At 43.3% G+C, this 11414-nt stretch overlaps 1 protein-coding gene across 1 annotated transcript; it reads left to right on the top strand.

Moving 5' to 3' along the window:
* The first annotated feature begins 3478 nt into the window (after positions 1-3478).
* Positions 3479-10948, top strand: C17H3orf49 (chromosome 17 C3orf49 homolog). Its single transcript, XM_075575107.1, has 5 exons — positions 3479-3699; positions 4625-4959; positions 6853-6983; positions 10151-10261; positions 10598-10948. Exons 1-5 carry the CDS (start codon positions 3494-3496, stop codon positions 10793-10795), a joined length of 981 nt encoding a protein of 326 aa, XP_075431222.1. The 5' UTR covers positions 3479-3493; the 3' UTR covers positions 10796-10948.
* Positions 10949-11414: the final 466 nt, after the last annotated feature.

The following is an 11414-nucleotide window of genomic DNA, read 5'->3' as shown; positions in this document are numbered from 1 at the left end:
CGTCTCAGCATCCGGGCTGCAGCGTTCTACACAAGCTGGAGCCTCCGCGTCAGGCACACCAGTAATCTTGCATACAAGTTATTTCCGTAGTCCAACCACATCGACACAAAGGCATGGACCAGTTACTCAAGGTTCATAGATGACACAAGTAGATGCAAACTCCGAAGTAGCCTCAGATAGAAAACCCAGTCTTAACAACTGAGGTCACTTGGGCTCGCAAGTGGATACTCCGGTCAAAGAGGATACCAAGGTTACGAACCTGTAACCCCAGCAGCGTCTGTACACCGTTGATTAGGGGAAGCTCGCACACCGCCTGTCTCATACTTGGGCGTCTTGCAGAACCTATAATCAGTAGTTCTGTTTTGTCAGGGTTGAGCTTCAGCCAATTCATATCCATCCATGCCGCCACCTCGTCTAGACACGCCGTCAACGTAACAACAGCCGTCCCTGGGCGGCCCTGGAAAGAAACATAGATCTGGGTGTCATCAGCATACTGGTGGCATTTCAGACCATGATAGATTGGCGATAAATAAGATCATGTAATAAGGTAAATAAACAGAACAAGCACATAGGGTGGCTGCAAGAGAGAGAACGTGTGATGACTAGGGTGGGGAGGAATCTCATGCTTCCTAAAGCATTCATGAAAAGAGGTGCAGAACACGCTTTAAAAAAAAAAAAAAAACTTTCATTTCAACTCCACTATGCGTCACCAAGGCCCAGTTCCCCAGAGCTCCACTAAGTAAATTAATGAGATGTTAAGCTGAGTTAACGTCATGTTATTAATAAACACACAATCCCCGCAAGCTCTAACCCCACAACCCAGAACGTCATGTTATGCCTGAGCGTGTATCTTCACATACCAGGCATGTAACGAGAAGTCGTGTTTTCTCCCGGAAACCGCATTGTGTTCGCTATAGCTGCCGTTTTTGATAATTATATGCAAAAGAGGCGTTCCTCTAACATTACATATCCACTAAAGACCATTAAGGACTTCAATGAAAGGATCTAACATTACGTTAGTTAAGTCAGACCTAAATCTAGTGTTACTCCCATCCAGACCAGAAATACGGGTTTTACAGGGTTTCAGTGAGTTTAACGCCACCGTTAAGTATGATTTAACTAACATAATATTATTTACGGCGTTATTTCTCTATCTTTTCTACTCTTTTTTTTAACTTTAATTAAAAACCTATATCAGGGTCTGGATGGGAGTAAGGCGAAGAGACACGTAACGTATGCTATTGAAACAAACAATGGCCATTGTTTTTGCATATAATTTTGCTAGTGAATACGTATGCACTGCAGGGGAAATCACATCCGTTACTGATTTAGGCAACGTGACGTGACGAGCCCTGATTTAATGGATCCAAGCTTATCTGAACTACAGCTTAAGGCGGGGATTCACTAAGCCCCTGTCAGGAATCCACTCCTGGCTTTGGCTGGAGCCCATCCATCCGGAGCTTTGCAGGTTCCAGACAATCTATTCCCTGCTTCTGCAATCACCTGCCTCCTGCTGCCTCCTGTGCAGCTCTGGCCTGATTGGCCTCATGTGCTATTTAGTGCCTGCCCCGCCCTCAGGAAGTTGCTGGACATAGACTTTGCAATCCTAGTTGCAAGTAACTGTGCTTGTCACAGACTCCATGTTTGGCCTGCTAGGCCTTCTTGTGCCTTGTATCCTGCTTCCAGTCCCCGGCATCCCAAGGCCTTCTTGCATAGCAGCCCCGGCGCTGCTTCCTTGTTCCTGGCAGACTTCGCCTTTGCTGCGCTGCAGCGGCTACGCTGGTTCCCCCAGCGTTTCCTGTGGCGTGTCTGCACCTCTGGTTCCTGCTTCCTCCAAGTGGCGTGTACTCCTGGCCTTTTACTGACGCACTGAAGCACCTTCGCTGTAGCATCTCCGCTGCAGTGGCTTCGCTCAAGGTTCTAGCCCCCTGTGCTGAAGTACCTTCACCCAAGATTTCCTGTTGATGACCTCGGCTTGTTTCCTCGACCACCGCTCCTGTGCCGCCTGCCTTGACCCCAGCCTGGATAACGTTAACCCTACCTTCTCCAATCCTGACCTGGCTATGTCTGATTATGGAATCCGCACTCCGGACCTGACTCCGTGGCCTAAGGTCGGTGTTTATGCATCCCCACCTCAGCCCCGCGGTCCGGTACCAGTTTGTGGCAAGCACGTACGTTACTGCCCCGATGTGGGGTATTTTGGTCCCATGTCAACTGCCATTCACATCAATAGCAGTTATACGGGGATTGCAGCGCGAGACGTTGCATTGGTGCTAAGTGAATCCTGCCCTCAGTGTCTTAAATCTACAATCTGAAGTGATGCAAGTTCTGTGTATGTCCTTTCTATTTCATAAAATATAGTCTGATGGGAATAGAGAACGGTCTTTTGTATACTTTACGCCCATTCATTGTATGTGATGTATAAATATACTAATGCAACACAGTTCCCCCACCTCTCTGGAAGATGTACTGCTGGTTACTGCTGTTTGTGGTGCGGTCATACCTATGAGGGTCCAGGAGAGCTGAGTGGTCTGCGATGTTGTGGGGAACAGGACAGGCTTTTGGTGATCTTTAGTCTTCACTCATGGGTGTCAGCGCCTCCAGCTCCAGTGGGCTCCAGGATTCCCAGAGACAGTCCCCACCAGAACAGACTTCTGTCACACCCCTGCCTCATAGACTGTAGACTCAGACAGGGGTATATAAAACAAAGGGCTTTATTTGGGCAATCATTGCAGATGGTATACAGCGGGTGCAGATGGATGTCAGAGGGTCCCAGGCCTCTGGATGGTGCTGGGCTCTCTGGTAGTCTAGAGGCCTCTGATCTCTCTTTTACCAGCCAGCCCAGGAGGGACTGACTGGCATGTCTCACTCCCAGCCGGGAGGAGCAGCACACACCTCCTCTCCCTAGGAGGGGTGGAAGAGAACTCCCTATAATTTAGCACTTCCTCTCTGAGACTCCAAAAGGGGAGGACACAAGGTCTGTACCATGATTGGCTGTACACAGACCCTGAGCCACCACCACTTCTGTCACTCAGAGAGTCAGCATGAGGGGGGGCGGTCAATGCCCCCAGGATAGCCTGCCACAGCCTGCAGCTATCAGGACTTACATTACAGGAGGCAGAAAGGCAGTCTGGGCCAGCCAGGCTACACTAATATAAAATGTTAGTTGCTTTCTGCTTTCACCCATTGTTACTTGTCTACTTTTGGTTTACTTGCTTTGCAATTGCACCCATGGAAACAAAGATCTTCTCAAGTTTAGATGAGTAGAATGGAATTTCTCATGGTTGTGATGAATGTTTCACTTGCTACCAACTCCATATAAAGCACAGCAAATATCCTAACCCCTTCACCGCAGGTAAAGAATAAATTCCTACACGGCTGAACAGTGTGTCGCAGAGAGCTTCCGTGGTGAAGGGGTTAATATAGATTAGCTTTATAAATGGTAGAGCCATCAGCCTTCCAGGCTTTGCATTAAATACAGAAGTCAGAGGAAATGTCATTAACAAGGCTACAAGCAGCACGCGCAGACACTAGAACAGCCAAACTCGCAGGTCGGCGAGCTGAAATCAAGGAAACTATGCAAAATCAAATATATTTCTCTGGGCCCCTAAATATAACCTACAGTAAAGAAAATACATATGAGACCTCACAACAAAGCCAATCGAAAACTGTCCGACCAAAAGAAAAAGGAATTGTCAGGTAAGTCTTACAGTCATATTATACAATAGCACAGCATAGCATAGTGTACTAAAGTATAGTATATAGTAGTATAGCATGGCATAGTGTACTAAAGTATAGTATATAGTAGTATAGCATAGTGTACTAAAGTATAGTATATAGTAGTATAGCATAGCAAAGTGTACTAATGTATAGTATATAGTAGTATAGCATGGCATAGTGTACTAAAGTATAGTATATAGTAGTATAGCATAGCATAGTGTACTAAAGTATAGTATATAATAGTATAGCATAGCATAGTGTACTAAAGTATAGTATATAGTAGTATAGCATAGCGTTCTAAAGTATAGTATATAGTAGTATAGCATAGCATAGTGTACTAAAGTATAGTATATAGTAGTATAGCATAGCGTTCTAAAGTATAGTATATAGTAGTATAGCATAGATAGTGTAAAAAAGTATAGTATATAGTAGTATAGCATAGCGTTCTAAAGTATAGTATATAGTAGTATAGCATAGTGTACTAGTAACTAAAGTATAGTACTATATAGTAGTATAGCATAGTTTATTGACTAAAAGATCCAATGGAGATCGGTCTTTGGGCTCTTATACTGATTCAAATGATAGGATACAAAATGTTAGTTTATGTGGCAAAATAAGATTATATATTTTTTACGTTTATTTGGGAATACAGTATGTACAATAGAAACCTTATATTATGATATTTACTTTTATTTTACAAGAAATTAGTCAGATTCTGACTGGTAAAAATAACAACACACTAAATATATTGATGAACTCTTGTGTGTGAACCCTCCTCTTCACCATATAAACATAAGTGGGGATTTAGGTTAGCTTTGAGCTGCTGACTCTATAATGTATGTATATGATGCAACATATTAGCACTGTAATAATAACTAGAACAATAACTGTTGTTTCCATCGAGGTGGCATGGGGCTGTGTCTACTAATTTAGTCAACCAGAATGTTCTCATCCCAAAAGAAGAGTCAGCAAGTGGAAGTGACTGTGAATCTTTTATTGTCCCTGGGAATAAGAAGAAAAGCATTGTGCAGAAGATGAAGGCGGCGTTGGGAAAAGTGGTGTCAGCCGGCCAAAGAGAAGGGAAACCCGTGAAACGTCCCAACACTGGCATTGTGAGCACTCCTAGGAATGATCTGCCAGACTTTCCTCATACACAGACTCGCCTTCCTAAAATAATTAAAGACTTATCTATTCCAAGGGTAATTTCAAAGCATACAGCAAGGAGACTATCACAAGCTGGTAAGAACAGTAATTATTAGCCCCGATTTGAGTGACATGGTGGTAACTGTGTTAATCCAGTTACATCATAGGAGAGCCTTTAAACAAAGCATTTAAAGGGTGTGGGGAAAAGCCTGATTCACCGGATCCTGTTTGTTCCATCCGGAATTCTCACACTACTTGTCAGATTCTGCAATGTCTGTGCATCACTTACACAAACGCTGCAGAAACTATACATAATTCACACAAATAATAAAGCCGGATCCTGCTAGATCCATGCATAATCTGTACAAAAACTGCCGGATCAATCCCGGCTGAAAGAGGGGCTCACTGAGTAAAGACACTGACTCAATGGCACTGAGTTTGAAGCAGGGAAACCTGGTTCCTGTGTCAGCTCCTTGTGATCTTGGGCAAGTCACTTTATCTCCCTGTGTCTCGTGCACCGTAAAATAGATTATAAACTCTATGGAGCAGGTATTTGTGCCTGCAAAAAGTATTTGTAGAGTGCTGTGTACACCGGCAGCCCTATACAAGAACAAAATTATGATTATAATTTATGCAAACACTGCAGGACCCGTGCATAAAGCACACAAATAGAGCTGAATCCATGTGCAATTCACACAAATATTGCAACGTTGCAATTAACCTGTTAGATCTTTGCATCATTTTCACAAACACTGCAGGATTCCTGCATATCCATGTGTAAATCACACAATAACATCCAGAGCCTTCACTTACATACATGTTCCCGGCGTTTGCTAATTATATGATTCTTTTGTTTTACTGTGTACTTAAAATGTAATAAATACTCATTGATCCAGCAGGTCCCGCTTTATCCCTGTTACGCATTGAAAGCTTCTGAATGAAAATCTTGAACAGTATTTGAGTTTATTTGCTAGTACTGACTAAACAAAAAACAACCTAACATTACTGATCTAATCTGTAATGTTCTTCCTCTTTATCAACAGTCTCTCAGCCTTTAAATTTAGAGAAGTCTAATCCATGTCTCCTGGCACAGTCCGACTTCGGTCAAGAGCTCTTGAGAAAGGTCCTAGTGGGGACCAAAACGTTGAGTCAATAAATTTCACTTTTTTGCATATAGGAGTGCCTGTCCATTTTTTGCTTTTTTATATATATAGATATATAGAACAAAAATCCAAAGAATCCGCAGCATTCGCTGGTTAGTATCAATAGTAAAAAGTTTAATTTATATCACAAGCATCAGGGGTACAAACAAGACAGAACAGAAGGGAGTGACGTTTCGGACCTCCTACACCCAAAAGGACCGGGAGGTCCGAAACGTCACTCCATTCTGTCTTGTTTGTACCCCTGATGTTTGTGATATAAATTAAACTTTTTTACTATTGATACTAACCAGCGAGTGCTACGGATTCTTTGGATTTGTGTTCTATCTACTTTGGTTGCTGGATGGTGATCCTGGCTGCACTGCTAGCACCCTGACTACCAAGATAAGTTAAGTGATTTCACCTATATTTGCCTATTTGAGTGCCCTGGATACCTTTGATGCACACACACACACACACACACACACACACACACACACACACACACACACACACACACACACACACACACACACACACACACCGATCCAAACTCCTGCCTACATTTATGTCGTTTAAAACCTCTGCAAAAAGTCCAAGCTCTAGCAATGGCACTAATAATTCCTGAAGCATTTTAAATGTCTAAACAGCAACCTGATGAGGCCAGTCACCCATGGAAGACCATTTCTCACGAGGTATATACAGTAGGCCCCCCCATCTTTTCCCGTCATTACCTTGCTGCCACATAAATTAAACAAATGAGCTGTATTTTGCTTTCTCGTTACCAGTGATTTGCTACGGTTTGCAGGTCGGAATCAGTATTACTTATAAGATTATTTTTCTTTGAAAGCAACTCTCCAAGTTGACGTGAATGTTGTAGAGGCCAAAAGCGAGAGGATCACTGCGGACAATCTGGTAGTGCGGTCAAGAAGGATGACCAGGCGTGTTTCTGTGACCTCGGTACCAACCGGACTGCAGAAGGTACATTTACAAAACCAAAGCTGCCGAGGGGCAAATGGCCCAAATAATTCTGGGTTCCGGAGCCAACAAATGACATGTTAATGAAATACATTAGGCTTGACAGAGTGAGACTACCTCAACACTTACTGGTTCCTGATGAGTCTCCCTGATCTAGAACCAGATAACAGCCTCATAGATCTCAACAGAGTCTCACTGATAGAATATCTGAGTTTATGAAACTGAATTAGTAAAACAGCTTTTCAATTGCACCCTAAAGGTTTTATTCTATACGCACCGAAGCTTCTGTCCAGGACATTTTTTGGCCCCAAAATCCCCATCACCTTCTGCGTATAGAGAATTACCCTCTAAGTCAGTAAGGATTTATATGGCTACAAAATAGACTGGAGTATGTAAACCTCTGCACTTCGCAGGCTTGTGATGTACTGGAGACATATTTTACAAGTTCTAAGAATTACAACCAGCTACATATCCAGTTACATATCCTTCGCATGCAAAGTGAAACAGTCTGAGAGAGGAATTTGAGAACAGAGTACGTACTTATAATACACTGCCAATCCAAGGAGAAAAGAAGACATTATTTAATTCAGTATTATGTATGTATGGACTGCATGTATATCTTTATTTGTGTTGCTGTATCCATGTACATAGAGCATAGACACACAATAGACACACAACACAAAATAATATCACATGAAGTATAATGGAAACATGTGCTTCAAACATAAAAGTAAACATTACAAATATGAGTCCCTGCCCTGAAGAGCTTACAATCTAAGTGTTATGTAAGGAGAATTTACAGAGGGTGTAGGAGGGTGTTATCGTAAGTGCATATGCTGGAGGAGAGTACTTTGAAATTACTAAAATGCTTTGTTAAAGCAGTGATTTTTAAGGGTGAAGATGCTTGGTAGATATTGAAGGGAAGAGCATTCCAGAGGTATGGAGCAGTAAGTGAGAACGGTTTTAGGCTTGAGACGGCTTCAGGGGGCAGAGAAGGAGACGTCATAGAAAAGAGAACAAGAGGCAAGCAGGGATATAGCAGGACATTAGGGCTGAGATATAAGGAGGGGCATAGGAATGTATAGTCTTTACAGAGGGAAGGACAATGTTGTAAGTAATGCAAGATTTAATAGGAAGCAAGAAGAGGGATTTCAGCAGGAGAGAAGAGACAGATTTAGGAGTGAAGTGATTCTAGAAGCAGTGTTTGGGTTAGTAGAGAGGAAGATTCAGAGGCAGGAAGGCCAGATGGTAGGTTACAATAGTCAATACGGGAGAGAATGAGGGCATGTGTTAGAGTTTTAGCAGTAGAGTGACACAGGAAAGGGCGTATCTTTTTAGTGACAGTTTGAATATGAGAGCAGAATGTGCTGGAGTAAAATGACACCTACAGTAGGCAGGGTGATTGTGATACTGTGTGTATGATAGTAGTACCAACAGCAATAGAGGAGACGAAAATAGGGTCAGGCTTGGGATGAAAAATGAGGAGCTCCATCTTCGACCTGTTAAGTTTGAGTCGGCATAGGGACAATTATGTTGCTATTACGGATAAGATATTCTGAGACTTTGGTCTGGACAGCAGGTGTAATGTCTGGGTCATCAGCATAGAGGTGATATTTCAACCCAATAGGTATGATAAGGTCAGCTAGAGGGGTCTGTAGAGAGAAAAAGGGAAGAGGTCACAGGACAAACCCCTGGGGTACCCCATAGAGAGATTGACAAAGAAAAAGTTGAGGTTTAGCAAACGTGATACGTAAAGTATGACTGGAGAGATAAGAGAAAATCCTGAATAAAGCTTTGTTACGGTTACGGATTTCGGGCTGCAGTCGCATCACGTGAGTTGGTTCAACCAATCAGGGCGAACCAGCTCTGTGATGCGTCCGTGACGCATTCGCCCAGGCCCCTGCCAAGGCCCACCAATCCTGCAGCCTAGTGCACACATCGCTGGGGCTGCAGGAGTGTGCATAGTGGCGCGCACGGTAGCGCGCACCCAAGCAGCCACCATGAGCTCGGCCTTACAGTCCAAGGAGCCGTGGGCAGAAAATAAAAATACAGCGGTTACTGGGACGGTAAAACATGCGGGACCACCCACAGAGAATTCTCGCTGGCTGGGGGAAGCCGTGTGATCCGGACCATGGGTTCTCCCGGCACTGATTACACACAGGCTGCCTACTGTACATCTGTAGGTGTAACTATTGCATGTGTGAGTTGGCGGGAGGAGTGGAAAATGTGGGTGAGTTTAGGGATTAGAGTGGAAGCAAGAGGTTTGAGCGAATGTTGTCAAGAGAGCAAGGGGGATGAGGAGAGCAATAGAGATACTTCCTCCTCTGTGTCAGCGCAGTCAATGAGGAGACTTCAGAAGAGGTGGTGTAGAATATGAGGATCCAATTTAGCCTTGAAATAGTCAGCAACGTCTTGAGGTAAAAGGGAGGAAGAAAAATATCTTACTGATTGAGGTCTGAGGAGAGGGTCCAAGACAGAGAAGAGTCTGCGTGGGTTAGATTTGTGAGTGTTGATCAGTGAAGAAAAGTAGCTTTGTTTATGCTGGGAGAGAACAGAGTTTACACAAGAAAGGAGGAGTTTGTCTCGGAGAATGTCAGGCACTGTATGAGATTTCCTCCAGTGGTGTTCAGAGGAGCATGCGTGTATGGCAGGTAAGCCAGGGTCTTGGGTTAGAAGAGCGAGAGTGGCAGAGGAGAGAGGCACGTAGATCAAGATTTGAGGATAGGTCAGAGTTGTTAGTTTTTGACAAGCTTATCAGGGTCTGTAGAGGAGCAGAGAAGGAGGAGCACAAAGTGGAGTCAGCTCTAGAGCACGAAGAGATATTAGGATTCTCTGGTATTGTGAATCCTAACAAGAATTCACACATTACCATCGGATTTATTTCTCCTTTACATTCACTGTCGCCATCGCTTGTCTCTGCCAAGGCTGGGATTCAAGCCCCGATACACGGTAATGCACCCCCATCCGGGGGTAACTGCCATTCAAATCTATGTCTCTGCCTCTCTGTCCTTTCATACTAAATTCAGGAGCACATAAGGGACAGTGGACGGTCTAAATTTTCATCAGCCTTTTATGGATTTTATGAAAAGTGCTGCCAGACGTTACAAATAAATTTGCTTTCAAAATAGTCTCATTGTATTGTTTAGTTCTAATCCTGTATTTTTCTGTAGGGTTCATATCTACCCAAAAAGAGACATTTTGCATTGGTCAAAAAGAAGAAGAAACCAGTAGATAAAGTTAGATACCACGCAGACTTCACAGTGGGAAACCTTCAGATGCAGGTATGTTCATGTACAGGTAAAAAACACTTAATTGTACAGCTCAGTTTTACTCTAATGTTGTTCATTATGCAGGCTTCTCCATCAGTAAGGTGGATGATGTGGTGTACCATATCTGTACATAATATCATGCCTACATATAAAAAATACAACACACCAGACCTGAGCTGTCATTAAACCACTCTTCTTATATGACATGAAATGTATAAAACATGAGTAAGAACTCCTGGAGGAGCTGCATGGCGATTTTTTATTGATTGCTTAATGTGTAATCCGTTATCTACAATATGTTTCACAAATCTGGCACCATGCTTGCTTTTGATTTCCGTCTTCACACAGGTGGATGATCTGATCGAAACAGTTGCAGACAAATCAACAAGGCTATTGGCTCAGAGACAAGCAGAGCTTCAGCAGTGCGAGTTCCTGGGAGATGAAATCCTTCAGTCATCTAAGCAGTTTCAAAGAGTTTCCAAGAAGAGCACAAGGAAGTACAAATTAAAAAACGTGTGCTTTCCTTGTATCTGCTGCTGCTGGTAGGGCCTTCAGCAACAGCAGACAAAGGTTAATTACAACCGGTCATGCATTTTAATGGACATCATCCACGAACGTTTTAGATCTCACAAAACTCTTGTTAATTAATTTCTTCTAAAGTGCCTCTGAAAAAAAAATAATACTTGTGGGTACTCCAAAGCTTGGGCAGAAATTGGAGTATTAAAGTCTTTAATGTTGATCTATTACAAGGGTATAAAAAACAAAAAAAAATTACTTTGAATTTCTTTTGTAAAACAGAAATTTGCTCTGCAATAGCCTTGTGGTTCATATGAAAAGGAAATGTAGAGTCCGGCATATCACAATATTCTGCCATTCGCACTAAAATGCCAATTACGTTGTAGATCAACCCAATGTGCAGTATATGTGGCTCTAAAACCGAGGTGGGCAACCCTGTCGCCAATCACAAGTGGCGAATTCGCCATGAAAGTGTGGCGAATTTGAGTTTGCCAGCGTGTCCGGTAACAATTTGTCTAGGCGGTGGCGGCAAGCGCGAGTGTGGCGGCAACAGCCGATGGAAGCGCTGGTGCTGAGGGGAGGGCCGCGGGCGGTGGCCGGGAGCAGTGAGGAGGCAAGTGCTGAGTGGAGGAGAGGTTGACCAATCAGA

The sequence above is a fragment of the Ascaphus truei genome, chromosome 17 (assembly GCF_040206685.1).
Source record: "Ascaphus truei isolate aAscTru1 chromosome 17, aAscTru1.hap1, whole genome shotgun sequence".
NCBI classification, from domain to species: Eukaryota; Metazoa; Chordata; class Amphibia; order Anura; family Ascaphidae; genus Ascaphus; species Ascaphus truei.
Note: the sequence above shows the minus strand (reverse complement) of the source record. Positions and strands in the feature narration are given on the sequence as shown.